The sequence below is a fragment of the Diplodia corticola genome (assembly GCF_001883845.1).
Source record: "Diplodia corticola strain CBS 112549 chromosome Unknown scaffold8, whole genome shotgun sequence".
NCBI classification, from domain to species: Eukaryota; Fungi; Ascomycota; class Dothideomycetes; order Botryosphaeriales; family Botryosphaeriaceae; genus Diplodia; species Diplodia corticola.
The window spans coordinates 172,612-193,621 of record NW_017971487.1 but is presented as its reverse complement, the minus strand read 5'-3'; the positions used below and the strand labels follow the sequence as shown (position 1 = coordinate 193,621).

Sequence of the window (21,010 nt, the reverse complement as noted above, 5' to 3'; positions counted from 1 at the left end):
CCATTTCCCACAATTGCTCTTTTCGACGAACCCCAGCGCCTTTCGCTATGTCAGACCATCCTTTGACCTTTATATAGAGCATTGAAAACGTAGGTCCTGCCCTTTAACTTATGTCAAGTCTCGCGCCCACCCTCCACAAAAGAACATCGATATCGCCAAAATCTCAGTCGTTACACGTTCGCTCACCAATTCACAAATTTCGCCGTGGTATTCCTCGCATCCATATTTTCAATAGCTAGTGAAGAGATTTCAAATCTGTCAGTAAGAGATTCCCAACGTTCTGCCAGTTTATGGCATCTACACTACGCACACCACCACCACCACCATCTCACTTACTTCCTCTTCGATCCCCTCCCACCCCTCGCGCTCTTCTTCCCCTTCCCCTTATCCCCACCACCGCCGCCGCCACCACCTCCCCCGCCGCTCAGCATCACCCTCACCTTCCCCACCGGCACCACGCCGTAAACCTCCGTCTCCTTCCACGCCTTCACGAGCTCCGCCTCCTTCGGCCAGATGCGCTCGACATCCCTGCTCTCCTTGTCGAACGCCCGCGGCTCCTTGAACGCGGCGTCCCACCTGCCCAAGATCTCCTTGACGGCCTTGCCCTTTTTCTGCGCGCCGGGCTGCAGCTTGACCTTGTACTTGTACGCCGCGAGGGCCGACCACGGCGCGCACACGGGGATGGCGGCGACGAGCTCGTCGCCGGCGAGCGGGCGGCCCGTGAAGGCGTCGATGCCGACGTGCTCCAACAGCTGCTTGGCCTCGTCGTCGACGGCCGGGTCGTCGTGGTGCTCCTCGCCCAGCGCGCCCTCGAGCGCCGCCCGCCGCCGCTCCTCGTCCGCCCGGCCCTTTTCCTGCGCGCGCTGGTGCTGCTCCCGCCGCCGCTGCTTCTGCGCCTGCAGCTCTTCTTCCTTGCTGGCCTTAGGCTGCTGCTTCTCCGCCTCGCCGGGCTGATCCGTGGTGCCCGTGGCCTTGGCGCCGAGGAGCCGGAGGGCGAGCTCGCGCTCTTCCTCGTCTTGCTCGGCGTACTTTTGCGCCATCTTCTTTGCCTTGGCGCGCTTTCCACGGGGCAGAGGGGCTTGCTTCTGCTTTTGCCCGGAGGTCTGCGTGGTGGTTTCGGTGGGGGCTATCGAGACAGCGTCGCCTTCGTCGTCGCTGTCGTTGGTAGAGCCAGCAGCAGGCGTGGTGAGCTCCGAAGGGTTGATGCCCTTGCGGAGCAGTCGGCGTTCACGTGCGGAGAGGTGACGCTTCCCGCCTGCTTTCTCCTGCTTTCCCTGCTTGTTCTCTGGTCCATCTTGGGTTTCAGTCTCGCTCAGCTGGGCTGCTTCTCCCCCGTTCTTGGATTCTTCATCCTGCGCTGCGCTTGGTGACTGCTCTTGCTTAGCTTCCTCCCCTTCCGACTCAGAGTCGCTTCCTCCATCTGTTGCAGCTGCACCACCTGATTGCAACGGATTGCTGTGCACTTGCGGCTCGTCATCGCTCTCATCTGAGGCGGAGCCGAGCTTTGCGTCCGGAAAATCCTCGTCACTGTCGCTATCCTCATCCTCTTCCACCGCTTGCTTAGACTCCTCTTCTTCCAGTTTAGGTTGTGGCGCGGCGGGTTTAGGTGGAACATTTCCTTCAGTCAACCGATGCTTGTTGTGGTTCTTCTTGCTTTCCTCGGTAATCTGGAAGATGACTGCGAAGCCAAGAAGTAGTTGAGCAGGTGGGAGAAAGTTTTTCTTGCCACTGATGATGAAGCTGCCGGGTTGAAGGTAGTCACCAGTTGAAGTCGTCTTCGAGACTTGATCGGCGTTCACCCACCAAGCTGACATCACTGCCTTCGAGTCCCAGGCCGAAGAGGTCGAGACACACAGATTCCCGGCTTGCGACAAAGTTGATGGGGGAATCGGGTCATCGGGAGTTGCGGGATTATTCTTAATAATGACGCTTGCCGCTCCGTTAAGATCAGCATGAACGTAGATGTCTCCCTTCTTCAAATAACGTCTGTACAGTATTTCGTTCTGCTGGGCATCCTTGCCTCTGTTGGGAGCACGATTAACGAGCTGTCGTTAGCAGGCTGTCGTTCATGGTGTTTGTCAAGGAGGACTTACCCGAGAACGAGATAGCCATCGGAGGAGATGAAGTACATGAACTTCTCGAACCAGAATTGCTTCCTCACTGGCCGAAGCAGTTCCTTCTCTTGCTTCAAGCCCTTCTTCAAGTCGGCCTCGATCTTCTTCTGTGTGCTCTTTAGAGCCTTCTGTGATGCTTCTAAAGTTCTTTCCTCCTTCGCTGCTGCCGACTTCTTCTGATCGAAGTACGTTTTTGCGTTAGCCCAAGGTGTAAGACTCAAGTCGATGTCGATAGAAAGTCGTTTTTCCTCCGGCTTTGGAGCAGGTTTCTTGTGGTGTTTCTGATCCTCCTCTTCGTCTGAAGACTCGGTCTCGGTCTCGCTACCCTCGAAATCTTCGTCATCGTCCTCAAACCCTGGCTCAGCAAGAAGCAAAGTGACGGTATTCTCGCGAAGGTTGAGCGATTTGATCATCTCAGCAACGGGGTTGCCGTGTTTACGTTCACGTTCGATGAGACGTTCGATCTCAACCCAGTCCATACCCTTTTCGATGAGTCCGTTGACTGCCAGAGTCCCCTCCTGGACTCGGTCGACGTTTGCTTGAATCGCTTCCGCTTTGCGAATGTTGAGCTCCTGGGTTTTCTGCAAGCCTCCAAGACGCTTCAAATGCTCCTGTTTGGCCTGTTCAATCTTTCGCTTGGCATTCTCCTCCCGTTCCTGCACACGAGACTCCAACTTCTGGCCTTCGATCGAAGAGAAGAACTCATCGACCGTTTTGTTGAAGCCCTCGAACTCGAGAAAAGTTAGAGATTCGTCAGCCTCGAACTGCTTTGGCTTGAAAGGATGGAAATCCTCGTAGAGAAGCTTTTCTGCGGGCGCATTTTCTTCCAGGCCGTCTTCCGTTGACTCCTTGGCTGCAGGTTGACCGAGCTTCTTGGCGACGATGTATCCCTTTGCGACGTCTGCGCTTGTAATTTCGGCGTCAACTCTTTTGGCCTCAGCAAGCGCCGCCATGACGCCGTCCAACAACGACTCGTCTTCGAGAACCTGTTCCGGCTTGACGGACGTGTCGAAGCCGGAGGCGTGGAAGGCATGGTCAACCAGCATCGGTGGCAATTCTGTGATGGACACGGCCAAAGCCCTCCGCAGTGCATCCTTGGCCTTCTTCTTTGCCTTCTTGTCCGGCACTTCTTGCTGTTTTTCAATCACCTTTTGCAAGCCCTCCCGCACACGCTCCTTGGTCAACTCTGGGACCCCGCCATAGTTCTGCCTCTCCGTCAGGTTGTACTTGCTGCCCATTTTCACCCTCTCATGTTCGGCGCCCTCATCGACCGAGCGCAGAAGCGACAGAATGTTGAGCTCGCCGTCGGTGAGAATGACATTGCCGCCGGCGTAGAACTCGAGGTAGAGGCGGTACAGGCCGTCGGAGAACTGGAACTCGATTATACGGTCGGTGCCGATTTGCTTGATGGAGGTAACGCGCCTAGTCTTGAGGAACTTGCGCAGTCTCACGACGAAGGGCGAGGGCGCGGTGGCAGTTGCGCGGGCGAAGCTCGTAAGGTGGCATCGGAAGCCCGAGTCGACGAGGAGCTGTTCCTTGTGGTTTGGCTTTTGGAACTTGAAGAGAAAGATGCGCTGGGTTCAACGTTTAGCGCTGAGTTCCATGAGTCCGCAGGGCGTGTGAGGAACATACAGTGGACAGGTCGTAGATGTTGGCGACGCGCAACGAGCAAAGGCTACTCGAGAGCTCATGCGCGATGACCTGGGAGCCGTTAGCCGGGACAGCGCGGGAAACGGGGTCGCCTGAGCGGTACCTTGACGTCTAGAGATGAGTACCGCTGCTTCATCCTGGGCGGCAGAGGTGGGTGTGGAAGCCGTTTTGGTGTCTGGCGAAGGTGGGCGGCGGACGTTTTCAATGTGCGTCATTGCCCGAAACGCGCGCGCCAAGGAGCAGCCGATCGCGGGGCTGGCCGTAGGGCTGAGCGGCTGAGCTTGCGGCTCCCGTGGTCACAGCTGTCCATCTCTCCGTAACCAGTAAAGCGGCCTCAACCGCGAACATAAATCGTTGTATCTAAGCTCAAAAGGAAACTGTGCTCCTCAGCAAGCATCCGTATAATCTCTGTCCAGCCTGTGCCCTCCACCAGCTGTGACTCATTTTACAGCCAACTTGCTGCCACTACTCCGAAAACCCTCAGTGCGAGCCATGTTCAATAAAACCATGATGACGGCCTTTCGATTCGCCCCAACGTGCCCTCCGCAACTGTTACTGTGACCGAGCCCATGCCGCAGGCCACGGATTTGCCCAGATCATAACGCCAAACATGCCAATGTAGCTCAGAGACCCTGCCTCAACCGCTCGCCCAGCGTGCGCTTTCCAAACTCCCATGCATTGAGCAGACCCTGCTCCGAGAGGTCGATGTTCTTGGGATTGAAGTCTTGCTGGGGCGGCCTGCTGACACGCGATGCAACGATGACCGGATCCGTCTCGAGGATGATGCCGTCGTCGACAATCTCGTCTATTGCGAGGGAAACAAGGTCGTAGTTCTCGATGATGGTGCGCTTGTCCGTCGAGTTCCTGCACTCTGGTCAGTTCCGGCTTCAATGGTGCAGATCCCGGCGCAACTTACTTGAGCAGGATGTTTAGAGAGTCACGGAGGGCGAGGATGACGTTGTAGAGCAGAATCTCGTTCTCATCGGCACCGCCCACGACGTACAGCATGACGTCCGACTCCATCTTGAACACAACCACGCGGTTGTCGTAGAGGATGACATCGCTGGTCTGCTTGGCAGTCTTCTCGAGAAGGCCCTTCTCGAAGGCCTTCTGGTCCTTCAGGTTCGGGTAGGGGTTTGCGCCGGGATAGCTCGTGGAATTGGCCGGAGTGCCAGCCGGAGGGTGGGGAGCATTGTAGTACTTGGCGAGGATGCGCGACGAGTCGTCGGTGGAGAGGATCAGGATTGCGTTGACGGAGAAGAGCGAGAGGGCCATGGTGGGCAATGTGGCCGCGAGTCCGAGTTGCTATGCGGCGCGAGGGTGGTTGCAGGTTGAGCAGCGCGCCGGAGTTGCGACGGTGATTCCCCTTGCTATGGATGGCGCCTGAGCTCGGTGGCCTTTTCGAAGCCTCACCGCCTTCGCCCCAGCAAGCGATGAATGCATTTATTTGGGTCAGCTACCTCGACCACGTCCCAGGCTGCAAGTACAGTCTTTCTCTGATTGCCTCTTTCTAGAGTGTCAGAACAGCAACACAAATGATTTCAGGGACAAATAAACATCATGATCTCTGAAGCGCCTGTGTCGCAAAAAAAAGATACGGCCACGACTTTTCGCCGCGTGGTCCGACGAGATAATGCCCGTCTTCCGGACCCAATGCGCGTTTCCGAAAACTTTCTGCGCACCCGTCCGCGAGCCCAGTCCACGTCTCTCGCGCTCTTCATGTCGAGCTCCCGCAGCATTGCTGCCGCCGTCTGCCCGTCTGCCCCGTTTCTCGTTCCGCGCAGAGCATGTGCAGTCCTCCGACATGTTCACTTCAATGCAGGCTCCGTTGCGGCCAAGCATGATGCAGCCCATCCTCAAGGTCGCCGCCCGCAGCCGCAGTCTTCTTTCCTCAGAAAAGTGAAATTCAAGCAAGGAAGATTCGTTGCCCCGCCTCCAAGCTTGGACGAGCAATCCGGAGAAGTATGCGCAAAATACCCGCTCAACGATTCACACAAACTTACAACTTAACAGCTATTCTCGCTCTTTCGTGAACAATGTAACAGCGAAAACCTCGAAGGTGTCATTCGTCTCTATCCAACCATGCTCGAGAAGGCTCTCCTCACACACAATGGCACCCTCCACGTCGCCAAGTTGATCCACAGTTACTTCCGCCGCTTGCCAAAGAAAAGCAAATCGCAAGCCTTGCCAGCCCTGCTTGAGTTCGCCGACCGGGTCATCGAAGATATCCGGAGCGGTGCCGTTCCGCCACATACTGTCGCAAGCCTACATTTGCTGTCTTTTCTCAAAGAAGCTGGACGGTTTGAGCGGGGGGCCGAGTTTTGGGATTGGCTCAAGCGAAAGGGCAACGATTTTGTGGATGCTGCTGTCTACGGAGCTGCAATCGAGCTGCTGGCGGCACAGGGCAAAGTCGGGCTGGCTGAACTGGAGGCTATGTACGTTGAAGCTCTCCGTCGCTTCCCAGGAAATTTCGCCGAGTACCATCTTTCACCGGAAGCTATAGTGCCGGACCGCGGCCAGCCCGTCACGATCAAAGGACTCCCCACTTCATTGCTGCAGGGCATCTCATTCGCGAGAATAACCTGGGGGGATTGGCGAAATGCATACCTTGGATTCGATACAGCATTGCGCCTATTTCCAACCCAGGTCCCAGAGCGCTTTTTCGAGATTTTCATACACGAGAGGCCACTCGCCGAGTCATACACGGTTTTCATGATGGCCTGTCGGTCTGGCGTTGTCCTGAGGCCAGAACATTTGACTGTTGTCTTGAGCAAGTTGGTCGACAGCCAGTTTCGTGCTTCTCTAAAGGACAAGATTTTGGCCGTCAAGGGAATGTTGAACGCTATACACGCTTACGCCGGTGTTGGCGGCTCCATTGGAGGGCACTATCTCAGTACGCTTGTTAAAGGCTTTGAAGGCCTGCTTCCAGGAGTTTTCCCGCAGGAAAATGTAGCCAGCCAAACCGGCAGCCAGCTCGTTGGTAACACTGCACGCGAAACCGTGCTGACCATGTCGCAAGCCGGTGTCCCGTTCACCTTGTCGACTGCTTCTAGCCTGGCGGGCCTTGCAGGGAAAGCGCGACTGCCTGAGCTCCTCGGCCAAACAATCCAGGACATTTCCGCCTCGGGCCTGGAACCAAACGAAGTAACGCATAGATCTTTGGTCCTAGCGGCTGGTCAGATCAAGCATCTTGAGTTACTTGAGCTGAGCTGGAAGAGGCTTGTGGAATCAGCCGAGACATCTGGGAGACAGCTGGACCTGCGAGACTGGCAAGCGTTGGGGCGCGCAAGCATCAACGCTGGTCACATCAACTTCTTGCGAGAGCAGACTTTATCGCTCAGCCACGCTATAACAGATGAGATAAAACATTTGATCGAGCACGAAGTAGCCAAGGAACAACCAACAGCCACGCGTGGACAGGGGTTCACGGAAGCCGACTATGCTCTCGTTGCCGCCGCGATAGCAGAAATCAAGTCTCAGGTTGAGTCAATTTCTGCGCTCATAACCTCGGGCAAGTTCCTCAATTTCTACGAACATGATCTTCCTACGTCATTGGTTGCTAGACCAGCAATAGGATCAAACATGGCGTTGCACACGGTATACGATGAACTCACGACAGACCCTCGTCTTCCTACGACGGATCAGCCACCTCAACCAGTGACGAAGACTGCTTCTGGCTACCCCCTGGACGCCTTGCGGTACGCAAACTGGGTATCCATCAACGAGCTTCTTCTCGACGCTGAAGCACGCGAACAAGAGCGTGAGCGGAGGACGAACAAGGCTCTCAAAACCCAGGGTTCATCGAGATTGGAAGCGACCGCCCGAAACTTTCCGCGCTCTAGGCTCTCACCACATAGAACTTTACGGGATCAGGATAAAACTCTCGTTGAGGACGACACGGCTCGACACGATGCCGGCCATGGTGGAGCTGGTGCTGATGAGCTTGGGCCTGTGAGACAGAAGATACGCCGGCTGAGGGCGCTTCAGGATCACCCACACTTCGCAATAGACCCCTGATGCGAAGTAGGCATGCTGATTGGTGCTTGAAGGGTTATCAGGAAGATTGTATGAGGGGGGGGAAAGGACTCGATCGCCGCTCTTCCAGAATTCCCATTATTCTTTTTAAATTGTGATGACCTGCGTTGCGTGCTCGTCGGGTGCAGGCAAAAATGAAGACGGAACGAAGATAGAAACAAAACGCGCAATGCGTCGGTGCGATGGCGAACCCATCAGCGTCATTGATCTGCAATCAACACGGGCCGTGCGGAGGAGTGGCAATTGCGCAACTCGCAAGATCAAAGGAGCGGAGAGGGGGGAGCAGATCGAGCAATCCGCCACGTGTCCCTCTTGGGCACAACATGATGCACTTAGCCTTTTGCGATGAACGATTGCAAGCTTCAAAATTTGGTGAATAGCATGGATCCATCAAAATCTTTGCCCCATTCCCATTCCTCTGCACGCCGAGCTCGTAGGATTTATCAAAAAACATGAGCGAAAAAAAAAAAAAGACCTAAACCTTGATGGCCGCCTTTGTGAAGAGTAAGAACCCGTGAGAATGCAAACGGCAGCACAGACTCCAGTGATTTTCCCGTTCCCCGCTTTAACCAACCCTGAGTTCCCAAAAAAACAAAACCGAAGACGTACACAGTAACTAGTCATCCGGACCTAAGCAACCAACCAAAAAAAAAAAAAACACCGGCTGTACAACCTCAACACATAACACAATGGAGAGCGAGGCGCGCGAGAGAGAGAGAGAGAGAAGAGAGAGAGAAAGAGCCATTCACGCGCCAACGACGCCGACCTCCTCGTCGAGCCGCCTTCTCGCGGCGGCCCACAGCTCCTCGGCCGACTGCTGGTGCGGCTGGTGGAAGCCGTTGCGGCCAAAGTCGACGGGCGACGGCGGCGGGGCCTCGAGCGTCTCCTGGATGGCCTTGGTGCGCGTGATGTCGAGCGGCGACGACGCCTCGAGCGCGGCCGACAGGCTGCTGCTGCTGCTGTGCGTGAAGAGGGCGAGGCGCTCGCGCGGGTGCACGGGGCGGGGCTGGGAGAGGAGAGACATTTTTTTTATTTTTGTTGTTGTTGTTGTTGGTCGGTGGTCTGGTTGGGTGGGGGGCGCAGGGATATGCAATGCAAGCGATGTGGATGATGATGTTGGTGTGGAGCCCGGCGGAGGAAGAGTCTGGGGGTGGATCGCGGTGGGGCTGTTATTTATGGGTTGCGACTGCGTTGTACAGAGGCGCAGGTCGGGGGGGCTACGGCGGAGACGGTCAGTTCACATTTCTCCCGGATGCGAAGGGGGCGGATAGGGAGCGTTGGTTGCGCAATAAGCTTACCAGCTGGAGGCCGGGGTGTTGGACTATGGGGGTTGTCCGGGGTACCTGTCCCAAAGAGGCAAGTCCGTGGGGAATGGCCGGATGCGGAGGCGGGCGGACGGCGGCGGGCCTGAAGAATGAGGGTCTCAGATGGCGTGCCGGGGCGAGGTGCTCGGAGCCGGAGTGGATGGCGAGGATTTCGAGGACGGGGGAGGGCGCTGCAGCGGGCGTGGTAATATAGGCACGGCGGCGGGCCAAGTAAGGGGCGGCGGATGATGAAATGCTGGCGGACCAAAAAAGAACAAGCTGGGCGACGAGGCGAGGCAAGACACGGGCAGAGTGATTGACGGCTGAACACGTATGCGGAGGTGGCTTGAGGACAGTGCGGGCGTGTGCGGGCGTGTCTCCAAATTTCAGCGTGCCTTGAGGCAGTCGTGGGCGCAGGCTCCAGCGTGTGCAGCGTGTGCAGCGTGCGCTCCCGAAGGCGCGCCGATGATTTATACCCCGATCCAGGTGTTGCTACACCGCCATCCGGGCTCGCAGCGGGCTCGCATGCGAGGCGCGCGGAAACGGCAAGCCGCGATGTGCTTGCGCTGCAATCTGTGGGGGAAGGGCCAAGGGCAGGGGTTGGATGCGTGGATGCGTGCGTGCGCGGTGCGCGCTTGGCCGGGGGACGGCAGGGCTGCGAAGGGCTGGCTGGGCGGGCTGGCTGGGCGGGCTGGCCAAGGGAACGCTTCCCCGAGATAATCCTCCTGCAAGCGCCCCGAGCTCGCCTTCCAATTCCACTCGTCTTCCAGAAGCCGCCGCCGCCGCCTGCGCACCGCTCCAACCTCCCAAGCCAAATCACGCGAGACTGACACCTGAAACGCAGCAGCCCGGCCGGCCCTTCTCCCACCGGCCTCCGCCCTTCCGCGGCCGCCCTGTCCCTGCAGCCGCCCACGCCGCCCACGCCAAGCTGCCTGACTGATACACAGTACAGACAGGCCGGCCGGCCGGCGTTTGCCTCACCACCACACGGATTAGGCATGCCAACCCTCCGAGTCGTGCGCTGCGGACGGTGTTGGCCGCGCCGCCGTCTCCGAGACCAACCCGGCCGAGCACTAGACTTGTGCATCGAGACTCATGTCATGCAACGACTGCCAGCCAACTGCGCCCTTCTGCCTGCTCGGCCATCCGCATCCGCCGCCCGCCCCGGCTGCCCCGGCTGCCCCGGCTCCCGTCCAGCGCGGCCGGCTGAAACGCGGCCAGGCATGGTCGCGGGTGGTGAGATGGGTGGCTTGCGCTCCGGGCCACGACTTTCGCTCCCCCCAACAGCCGCGCCGCCGCCTCATTCCACCGGCCTCTAGCGGCTGCTGGCCAGAGCCTCTCGACACCACACGGCGCTGACTGTCGTCGCCGATCACATACGGCCGTCTGGTCTCGCCTGCCAGCACAGCATAACCCAGACCGCCAAACGCAAGGCTGTGCACCCCCCGGCCCCCCGCATGTCGCCTATGCACGCTATCCACGAATCCCAGCCCAGCCCATCGGCGAGCTTCCCCATATTTCCGTGTAACTGGACTCCCTCCTCGCCCTCCCAGCTGCCGGGTCCTCGCTGCCTTTGCCTCCTGCGGCGCTTCCAGGCCAGGCCTTCTGCCTCTCCCGCCCAGCAGATGGCCTCTCCATGCTTGCCTCGCACTTGCCGAGTCCGTCAGACCGGTAGAGACACGCCCTCTGCGCATCCCACGCGCCGTCCGTTCGCCGCCACTGGCCGATGCCGACGAGCCTCCGACAGCGGCGCGGATTCTTAAACCCGCGTGTTGCTGCCGCGTAGCTCTCCCGCTAGCTGCTGCTTGAGGTGATCGCCTCCGGGTATGTATCGCCGTCTGAACAGCCGACACCTGCAGCAGTGGGACCCTCCGATAACCTAAAAACCCTATTGAGTGGATCTGTTGACTGAGCCGTGACAATCAGCCGAAATAAGGGCTGAGCCGTGGTGGTGACTGGCTCCACGGACGGGACCGCACGCGGCCTCGCAAAGTGTACGAGTAATGGGGGGATCCGTCCAGGGCGACAGTCGACAGCGCCATTTCCCGATCTCGCTGTGGATAATCCGGGCTGGCGGGAAGGAGGTCAGAGCATGGAGAAGCGGTGAAGTCATGTCCAATATTTCGCCTCCAGCCTTTTCTCTTTGCGGCCAACTTTTAGGTAAGGTGTCGTGGACGGACGAGAATGCGGAGCCAGCGTTCGCGCATTACGCTGGCACCGCTCGCCAACGGCCTTGCTTTGCGTCGTGGCCTGCTCTCTGCGTCTGCTGTGTCTCTTTTCGGGCGTCGGCATGCCGTGCCATGACACACGGTGCGGAAAAGCTGGACTGCATCGTGCTTCCCCTGCAGCGCCGTCGATTTGCTTTTTCTGCTGACGCTGCCGTTGTCCTCCTTGTTCCTTGGTGTAGCAAGCGCGGTGATCTTCTCGGGATGCTCTGTGCCGATCTCATGCCGCAGAGCAGCGGGGGCAGCGCGTATGGACGCCGCCTGCTGCATGACGCTCTTCTTCATTAAAGATTACCCGGCTACACAACCGCGCGACGATGCCGCCCACACCCCCACACATACACTACACATCTCGTATGCGTGCTGCATGCATGTCTCACTCACACAGCATCCACCAGCTCGCCATCTGGCAAGCCCACTTGTCCAGCGGCCAGTATCAAGGACCACTGCATTCCGGTGGCGCTCTCACAGCGGGCCAAATGGGCCTGCAGATCGCCAACGCGCAGTGGAGAGCGGCACCCCCTGTCCGCCCAGCCTGCAAGGCCGGTACGCCTTTTGCTTTTTCATTCTGCAACCGGCCTGTGTGGGTGCCAAAACACCCCAGGATAGCAGCACTCTTGCATAAACGTTGACTTTACCCCCGCCGTCTCCTTTTACCGCTGATTCCATGACAATAGCATCTTTCCTCTCGCCCTCTGATTCGGCAGCCCGCAGTGCACTGCCCGCCTGCATTGCAAAAAAGAACCACAAAATCTGGAATCAGGTTAGGAAAGGACACTGCTCAAATGACAAAAGAGGCCGACGGTTCCAGCCGCGAAACAGCGACGCTTCAGTAAACCGGGAAAGAGCTAAAAGGTGCAAGGTAAAGCAGAGGACGGGCGTGGCTCAGTTGCCAATCTGCGTTGAGTATTGTGTGTTTTGAGTACATGGCACCTTGTCGAGACCAACGCTTGGTCTTCGGTTCCTGTAGGATGAGTGGAAGTACCCCCGTCTATCTCGATTTAACGCATCTTGCCTTTGCGGGATCCTTGGTGTTTCCTTTCCTGTCGTGGTTTGGATTGATGCGCCACACACACACCGCGATATCCGATCTATCGATCTCAGCCCGCACCGATGAAGATGCATCTGCGCCGCAACGAAAGATGGCTCACATTTTGATCGTGGGAGCCCAGAAGGCTGAGGAAATGCGACAGGTAGAGGCGCTTAACTTGGTCATCTTGCTGGCCTCTTCCTCATATTTCTTTTCAAAAAGGGACGCATCTCAAATAAAGATCTTGCTTCTTCGCCCGGGCCGCCTCGGGAAGCGCAGGCAGCGGTAGTCTATGGTAGTGCAAGAACGGGCAGCCGCCTCTCTTTTCCCCTGCATTTTCCCTCATGCAGCATGCGCTGACGGATGTTACTACGACCTTCTCATGCCCCTATCCGGCGCGCACGCCACGCTGTTCTTGTTTTTTGTTTTTACCCAATTTCCGGGCACTTGTCGTTCACCTTTCGACCCGTCTATCCACGACGTTTTGGCAAAAGAAATAATACCATTCCCCACGCCGAATTCCTACCCAACACGCGTCAGCAGGCGGCAATCACTTGGAGCCGCTGTGTCATGCAGGGTACCTGAAACATCGCTCCGCTCTAATTCCTGCTTGTCTTACTGCCGTATGCATGCTGTTTTATGTACCATTCGGCCGCATTACTTTTCCTTTTCCTTTCTGATGATCGATTTACTCAATGCAGTCATCGCTGCGCGTGTTAATACCTGCGCTGCCGACCTTACGAAACCGGTTTGCATGCAAAGCAAGCGCCCTTGTTGCGTGACGGTTTGCTTCTCAATCTGTAACGACAGGAAATAAAACGAGGTGAACAAGCTCGGATCCTGCCTTCGTCTTTTCTCCCTGTTCTGACATCAACTCGCATATCGAGCGTACGCACTCACCCGTGCCTCGGCGCTTCGTTAATATCCACCTCACAGCCATTCCAACCAGGTCACCTCTCAATCGACCCTGTTCCCCGCGCTGGACAGTGGAGCCAGAGAAGTCCGTCCAAGCATCATCCGATACTCTTGATACGCGTCTCGCACCTTCCTCATTTTGTCAACAACGGTCGTTCCGTCGTCCCCTGCCTACCGTCAGCCACGAATCAGACGTCGATAAGCCAGCGTATATGTAATGTATGTACATAGGCTGCATGCATCCAGCACGCAACGCCCCCTGCCGCAAAGAAAAACCCCCACCTCTCCAACAGCCTACATTGTCACCCACACGAAAAAAAAAACAAAGTGAAAAAAAGAATTCGTGGACGAACAAACGAAATACGTTGGAATATACTTTGCTACATACTGATCGCCGGCATCGCGTGCCGGTAGCATCACCCCGCAAATACTGCATTCACGACCGGGTCCCATACATCTTGTAACTAGTGCCAGCAGATTACTGCATGCTTTTTTTTTTCATCCCTTTTGATTGTTGCGCGCCCGGCGTTGATTGCCCAATCTTTCTCTTTGAAAAAAACCCGGGGACGCGTCATGCCGTTGTGGGATTACGAGGGGGGAGAGGATGATGAGAGGGGGTGGGGTGGCAGGGGCGGAGATGGCTGATGAGGTCTGGTGCGGGTGCTTATCTATGCGGGAGGAAGGGTCTCGCCAAGTCTATATGTGGGTGACAAGACGGCGGCTTGCGGGTTCTGGCATCCCCGCAGATGTGGCTCTTCAACTCCTGATCTGGGGGGCAGTTGCTGCCGATGCATTATTCTTTCGACCTCTGTAGACCAGTCTAGAATCGTCGCGGTGCCTGCTTACTTCGCTGCTGCGCTCGTTGTGCTCCCGTCTGCAGAAAAAAAACGTGCGGCATGCAGACATGTAGTGGCACCCCTCGCGACTGATAACTTGATGAGAAGTGACTTCACATGAGAATATTGATTCAAGTATCGTGTCTTGCCGGTATCCTCTAGTCGCGTTTTGATACCCGTAGTTCAAGAAGCAAACAATCGGAGATGCTGATGTCATAGCAATGTACCTAGTGTCGCTTTTACTTCTTGGCCGGCATCTGCGCCAAGTACGCCTGGGGGCCCAGCTGCAGCAGCTTAGCGTCCTTCTCCATGACCTCCTTCTCGCTGGCCTCAAAGTAGGCGTGCAACTTCTCGCCGACGCTCGGGTCCTCGACGCTCAGGATCCTCGCCGCCAGCAGCGCGGCGTTGGTCGAGTTGTTGATTCCGACGGTGGCGACGGGCTCGCCGCGCGGCATCTGCACAATGCTGTACAGGCTGTCGACGCCGTCGAGCACGCTGGCCTTGACGGGGATGCCGATGACGGGCAGCACCGTGAGCGCGGCCGCCATGCCGGGCAGGTGCGCCGCGCCGCCCGCCGCCGCGATGATGGTCTTGAAGCCGCGGCCCTCGGCGCCCTTGACGAACTCGACCATCCACTCGGGCGTGCGGTGCGCCGACGTGATGCGCGTCTCGAACGGGATGTCGAACTTTGTGAGGATGTCGAAGCCCGCCTTCAGCACCGGCATGTCCGAGTCCGACCCCATGATGACGGCCACCAGCGGCTTGCGCGCGGGCGCGGGCGTCGGCGCGGCGTCCTCGGCGAGCATGCCCGACTGCTTGTCGACGGCGTCGATGAGCGGCTGGATAAGGGTTGAGGCCTCCTCCATGGTGCGCGCCGTCACCGTCAGGTGGCCCATCTTGCGGCCCGGCCGGGCTTCTGCCTTGCCGTAGTCGTGGATGCGGATCCGAGGCGATTTCTTGGCCAGGTCGTATATCTTGATGTGAGAATCAGGCGTCTTGCCGCCGAGGACGTTGAGCATGATTGCAGCTGGCTGCATGAGGTGGATGTCGTCCTGCGAAAGGGGCTCCTCGGTGATGGCACGCAGGTGTGCTTCGAATTGAGAAATCGAGCAGCCCTCGATGGTGTAGTGGCCGCTGTTGTGAGGCCGAGGGGCGATCTCATTGACGAGCAAGGAATCGTCCTTGAGGAGGAACATTTCCACGCCGAAGATGCCCTTGCCCTTGAAAGTTGCCACGGCTTTCCTGGCCAATGCCTCTGCCTTCTGCCTGATTTCTCGCGAGACACCGCGGGCGGGCGTGTAGGTCAGCTTGCAGATGCTGTTCTCGTGGATAGTCTCGGTCGTGGGATAAGCAATGGTGCCGTCCTTGGTCTTTACAGCCATGACGGCAAGCTCCATCTTGAACTCGGCCCACTTCTCCGCATAGAGTGGTCTGTTGCCGAGCTGCTTCAGGGCGTCGGGGATATCAGCTTCAGACTTCACGGGGAAGTTGCCTTTGCCATCGTACGCTTCGGTCTTGGACTTGAGCATGAAGGGATACCCAAAGGAAGTGCCAACAGACTTCAGCTTTTCTGCGGATGCGTCATCAATGCTTCTTGACTCGGCGACATCGACACCGTGCGAGCTCAGGTGAAGCTTCTGGGCGAATTTGTCTTGGATGGTCCGGACAGTACTCCAGTGAGGTTCGACTTCGACAGTGCCCTCGATCTCCTCAAGCGTAGAGGTGTTGATGTGCTCGATCTCGAAGGTGATGACGTCGCACGCCTTGGCCAGCTTCTTGATGGACTCGGGATCCTTGAACGAGCCGTCGACGTGGCTGTCGTGGGCGCTGATTTGCTTTGCCGGCGCACCGGGTGCATCGAGGATATTGATGGGAATCTTCATCCTGTTGGCCGGCTCGACCATCATGCGGCCCAGCTGGCCGCCGCCCAAGACACCAACCGTTTTTGTCATGTTGAGACTGATGTCGACGTCAGTGAGTGCAAGCAATGAAGAATGGAAAGGTGCACGAGGCTGCGCGGCAAGGAGATGAAGAAAATGCAGTGCAAGTCAGCATCTGGAGTCGAGCTTGGCCAAATACACGTGATGTGAGCTATTGAAGGCTGGTCTTGTTTCTGAGTCCGTCGACGACGTTTGCTGTTTGGGCACAAGCACCCACACATCATGGGAGGCGGAATGTTGTGCAACAGGACTGGCGAAGAACTGATGATTCAAGCACGAATGCAAAAGACAAAAGACAAATGGTCATGGCCGTAGTCGCAGGCTGGAGATACGCAATGGGGTAGAGAGGAAGGCGGCAGCATGGGCGAGCACAAGGGAGCCACTTACGTTTCGTGCCGGAGATTGCGGGGCGGAGAAACAGAGAGAAGCGGGCAGGAGCACAAGGGAGCACGGCGGGTGGACGGGCTGTTGTCGCGGTCGAGATTTTTTGGCAGCCACGCAAGCCGCCCCAGATTTTGGTCCGAGATCGGCACGAGTCAGTCCGCCCGCATCATCGCTGCCACTCCGACTCGCCAAACTCAACACCATCCACGCATCGTGTCCAACACAGGCCACTGATGTACAGTCTCAGAAATGTCTCCATCCTTCATTTGTATTGCGCGTCTTGAGCTGCGGCGTTGCTGCTGCCCCTGCATGCTGTTCATGCTGGTTGCGCCGTCTACCTTCTGATACTCTCGGCGTCAGACGTCCAAAAATGCCAATTCGTCCAGATCGCAACATGGGTCGCGTTCCTTATCTCCAAGTTTGGCGGCAGCAGTACGGATCCGTAGTCGTAAGTTACCGGGACGGACACCGAGGCAATGCATGCATGTCCTTCCGACTTCTCCCTTCGAAGCGGCTCCACCAAGTGCCCTTCCCCACTGCCGACAGCCGCCCGCCAAGCACGTCGAGTCTTGCGGCGTTTGGCGGCGGGGTATCTCGGCGGATGACGTACGAAGTTGTCCCGAGAGGCAGTGATCCCGCCTTCTCGCGTATCATGCTGTGCTTTTGCCAGATCGATGACTAACGGAGCCGCATTCAACAAGCCGAAGCGTGACGTGGTCGCGCACGTCGGCCATCGTCGCCCGGCAACAGCACGACGGCGAGCATTAGTGGCGCACGCGACAGCGCCAGCTGATTGTTGAGAGTCGGGCGCGCGACAGCCACTACCTACAACGCAGGAGCATGCGACAGGAGGCGGCTGCGCAAGGCTGCGCAAGGCGGTGCAAGGGCCGGCGGGTGATTGGCGAGCACTCGAGACATGCACTTAAGGAGCGTATTTAACCAGGCTGGGCGCGCGCGGTGAGTAATTGCGATGCTGTGGATCGCTCGCCCGGGCGTTGAACCAGCCAGAGCGCGTCCCGCAAACGACCGGAGATCTAGAAAACGAGCCCTCGCCCAGGCTAGGCCGAAAACAACCGCCTCCATCTAATCTCCACAAGGCCGACAAGGTCCACGCACCGCCGCGATCCAGACGTCAGGGTGCGAGCTTCCCCACGACTGCCACGAACTACTGTCTTTGCATGGCCTCCGCACTCGTTGATCCTCCTGCCTCGCTCCCCTCGCCCTCCCCTTCGCTCCGCGCTCCTCGGACGCGCCGCGCCGCGCTTCCTCGATTGATGATCGCTGTTCCGCCTGCTGTCGAGTCTCGAATCCTGCTCCGGTAGACGTCGTCCCCAGGCTTGCCGTCCGCGCGCATAGCCACGCCCCCGAGCCGCTTGCCTGGTGTCAGGGCGACGCGGAGCGCACTGCTTCTCGCACTGCTTCTCGCCCAGCCGAATCGCCGCCTGCACTGCCCCAGATGTCGAATCTCTCGGCGACAGGGTCATCAACCAAGGTGAGTCTGACCCGACTCGCGCCGCGCATCGCCCTCCCCCGCTGACCGCCGCCCCTCCACCGCAGACACCGGCGATCATGTCCTCACCCGCCCCGCCCTCGCGCATGCGCGAATTCTTCACACAGCCCGTTGCCGCCTCGTTCATCGCCGGAGGCGTCGCCGGTGCCGTTTCCAGGACAGTCGTGTCGCCGCTTGAGCGATTGAAAATCCTGTTCCAGATCCAGAGCCATGGACGCAACGAGTACAAGATGTCGATAGGCAAGGCTTTGGCCAAAATGTGGCGCGAAGAGGGCTGGCGGGGCTTCATGGCTGGCAATGGCACCAATTGCATCCGCATCGTGCCTTACTCGGCCATACAGTTTGGTGCCTTCAACTTCTACAAGCGGGTGAGTGGTTTGAACGACTCCAGGCTGGAGAGATCCCAGGAGCGAGGCCGGGCGCCAAAGAGCAAGCGCTGACACGTTGAGAGCAGTTCTTCGAAAGCACACCAGGAGCCCCGTTGAATCCCTACCAGCGCCTCATTTGCGGTGGCTTCGCGGGTATCACTTCTGTCACCTTCACATATCCCTTGGACATTGTCCGCACCCGCCTTTCCATTCAGAGCGCATCCTTCGAAGGCCTGTCACACAAGGCGAAGAAAGAGCTTCCAGGGATGTGGGGCCTCCTGGTAACCATGTACAAGAACGAGGGAGGCTTCTTTGCTCTGTACCGCGGCATAATACCTACAATCGCCGGAGTCGCGCCATACGTGAGTGGTGATCAACAAAGGAATATTCCGCGCATGCTAACTTGCGCACAAGGTTGGTTTGAACTTCATGGTCTACGAGACCATGCGCAACATCTTCACACCAGAGGGCGATCAGAACCCCGGAGTTCTCGGAAAACTTGGTGCTGGCGCTGTTTCTGGCGCTGTCGCGCAGACATTCACATATCCATTGTAAGTTTGTCGTTCTCTTGTGCACAACATCTGGCATTAATACGTCACAGCGATGTCCTGCGCCGCCGATTCCAGATCAACACCATGAGCGGAATGGGCTACCAGTACAAGTCGATTTGGGATGCCTTGACGACCATAGTCAGGCACGAGGGTTTCAGGGGACTGTACAAGGGAATTGCGCCAAACCTCCTCAAGGTCGCACCCAGCATGGCGAGCAGTTGGCTCAGCTTCGAACTGACGAGAGACCTTCTGGTCTCTTTCAGGCCGGAGGCGGAAGAGTGAAAGCATTCGATCATCACAACGCGTCCATAACGGAGTTGGGTGAGCCATCTAATTGGATCCTTCTTTACACCATTTTTTTTTGTCACAACGATTTACTACTTACCAGGCGTCCTCAATGGGAGACTTCAAGACAGCAATTAGTCGCTACAGAGAAAAACTACAGCCGGTGGAGAGGAATGTACAGGAGCAATGGTCATTAGCATTAGGCAGGAGGGGCAGGACTGTCTGCATCAACGGGACACGGAAGCGGGCGTTCTGGGATTACAGCGAATCGACCAAGGTACAGCGGATAGATCGCAGCCTACAATAAAGAAAGTGCTTTGTCCTTACCAAAGTGAACTGGTGCGGGTGCTGCAGTGCGAATCGAGACCGCCAGAGGCCGGAATCCAGGCTTCCCGAGTACACACATCAAGCGGTGAGAAGTGACAAGCGCATGCTTCTAATTATGTCCAAATTTATTATAAACCACTATGCACATTCTATTGCACTGTCGGCACAGTATCGTTGGATTCTTGAAGGCCAGCGAGCGACTACGGAGCGGAGGGCGTGACGTAGGCGAGCGAAATCTGTTCTTGTAGCGCTTATAGAATCTGCCGACGTGGTACCGTTGGAGCACAAGGATTTTCTTCGATATGACGCTGTCATTCTGCGCATTCTGAATTTGCAGGGCCTGCGTGGCTGCAATATGGTTGATGCGGCATGTTGAGGTTGGCGTCACGGTTGCCCGTTGCGGAGACGCGAGGCGTGCCAAGACTCCAAGCGAGGCCACACGGCCCCAACCTGAAAATCGAAGTACCGGAAAACCGCGACTGCGACACCAACGACGACGGACGACCACCTCGACAACCGACAACCGCCGCCGCCACAATGGGTATGTGAAGCCCCCTTCATACTCTGAGGAGCATTCCCATGCTGCTACCGCACGACACTCGACACTGGCACCAACGAAAGCGGCCTGGCTGACCGTCCGCTCTGCAGGTATCGATTTGGACAAGCACCACGTGCGGAACACCCACCGCAAGGCTCCCAAGAGCGACAATGTCTACCTCAAGCTCCTGGTGAAGCTGTACCGCTTCCTTGCCCGTACGTGAACCCCCGATGGCGAGAGATGAAAAGCCGGGCTTCGAGCGGGCGAAACAACCGCACTGCGACCGTGGCAGACGGGACCGACTGGAACAACGCTCCTAACATGACATTTTCACGCAGGCCGCACGGATTCGGACTTCAACAAGGTCGTCCTCCGCCGCCTGTTCATGTCGCGCATCAACCGCCCCCCGATGTCCATCTCCCGCGTCGTCGCGACCGCCGCCAACAAGAACACCGGCAAGGCTCACGAGGGCAAGACCATCGTCATCATTGGCACCGTCACCGATGACAACCGCCTGCTTGAGGTCCCCAAGCTCTCCATCGCTGCTCTGCGCTTCACCGCCACTGCCCGTGCTAGGATCCTCAAGGCTGGCGGCGAGTGCCTGACTCTCGACGAGCTCGCCCTCCGTGCTCCCACTGGCGCCAACACCCTCCTCCTCCGTGGACCCAAGAACGCCCGTGAGGCCGTCAAGCACTTCGGCTTCGGCCCCCACTCGCACAAGGTAGGCAGCAAAGGCTTGGGATTCCACCCGAGAGAAGATTTTCTTCTGGATCGATCGGTCGCTGACTCGTACTACAGAAGCCTTATGTCGAGTCCAAGGGCAGGAAGTTCGAGCGTGCTCGTGGTCGCAGAAGGTCCAGGGGTTTCAAGGTGTAAGCGGTCGTCGGTGTACTGGTCGCTATCGCTACCAGCGTCCTCTTCGGACTCTGGAGGTAGTAGCAGATGTGGGGAAACAACAACGATGGGGGTTTATGGGAGGAGGAAAGGCCTTCCGTTTC

General features: G+C 57.7%; 7 protein-coding genes across 7 annotated transcripts; 3 read left to right on the top strand and 4 right to left on the bottom strand.

The window, feature by feature from the left end:
• Nucleotides 1–332: 332 nt before the first annotated feature.
• Nucleotides 333–3,900, bottom strand: BKCO1_800070 (uncharacterized protein; the record flags this gene model as incomplete). The annotated part of the gene is made up of 4 exons (XM_020279412.1): nt 333–2,022; nt 2,094–3,688; nt 3,747–3,815; nt 3,868–3,900. The coding sequence occupies 4 exons, from the start codon at nt 3,898–3,900 to the stop codon at nt 333–335; spliced, it is 3,387 nt and encodes a 1,128-aa protein (XP_020133290.1).
• Nucleotides 3,901–4,387: 487 nt separating this feature from the next.
• Nucleotides 4,388–5,039, bottom strand: BKCO1_800069 (coatomer subunit zeta; the record flags this gene model as incomplete). The annotated part of the gene is made up of 2 exons (XM_020279410.1): nt 4,388–4,628; nt 4,681–5,039. 2 exons carry the CDS (start codon nt 5,037–5,039, stop codon nt 4,388–4,390), a joined length of 600 nt encoding a protein of 199 aa, XP_020133372.1.
• Nucleotides 5,040–5,846: 807 nt separating this feature from the next.
• On the top strand, nt 5,847–7,781 carry BKCO1_800068 (pentatricopeptide repeat-containing protein chloroplastic q9ls25; the record flags this gene model as incomplete). Its single annotated transcript, XM_020279409.1, has 1 exon — nt 5,847–7,781. The coding sequence occupies one exon, from the start codon at nt 5,847–5,849 to the stop codon at nt 7,779–7,781; it is 1,935 nt and encodes a 644-aa protein (XP_020133371.1).
• Nucleotides 7,782–8,544: 763 nt separating this feature from the next.
• Nucleotides 8,545–8,823, bottom strand: BKCO1_800067 (uncharacterized protein; the record flags this gene model as incomplete). Its single annotated transcript, XM_020279408.1, has 1 exon — nt 8,545–8,823. The coding sequence occupies one exon, from the start codon at nt 8,821–8,823 to the stop codon at nt 8,545–8,547; it is 279 nt and encodes a 92-aa protein (XP_020133346.1).
• Nucleotides 8,824–14,348: 5,525 nt separating this feature from the next.
• On the bottom strand, nt 14,349–16,061 carry BKCO1_800066 (phosphoribosylaminoimidazole carboxylase; the record flags this gene model as incomplete). Its single annotated transcript, XM_020280099.1, has 1 exon — nt 14,349–16,061. The coding sequence occupies one exon, from the start codon at nt 16,059–16,061 to the stop codon at nt 14,349–14,351; it is 1,713 nt and encodes a 570-aa protein (XP_020133345.1).
• A 1,828-nt stretch (nt 16,062–17,889) lies between these two features.
• BKCO1_800065 (mitochondrial carrier) lies at nt 17,890–19,144 on the top strand (the record flags this gene model as incomplete). Its single annotated transcript, XM_020279407.1, has 5 exons — nt 17,890–17,925; nt 17,991–18,311; nt 18,398–18,673; nt 18,726–18,862; nt 18,913–19,144. 5 exons carry the CDS (start codon nt 17,890–17,892, stop codon nt 19,142–19,144), a joined length of 1,002 nt encoding a protein of 333 aa, XP_020133344.1.
• Nucleotides 19,145–20,011: 867 nt separating this feature from the next.
• BKCO1_800064 (60s ribosomal protein l18) lies at nt 20,012–20,888 on the top strand (the record flags this gene model as incomplete). The annotated part of the gene is made up of 4 exons (XM_020279406.1): nt 20,012–20,015; nt 20,123–20,227; nt 20,351–20,733; nt 20,811–20,888. The coding sequence occupies 4 exons, from the start codon at nt 20,012–20,014 to the stop codon at nt 20,886–20,888; spliced, it is 570 nt and encodes a 189-aa protein (XP_020133343.1).
• Nucleotides 20,889–21,010: the final 122 nt, after the last annotated feature.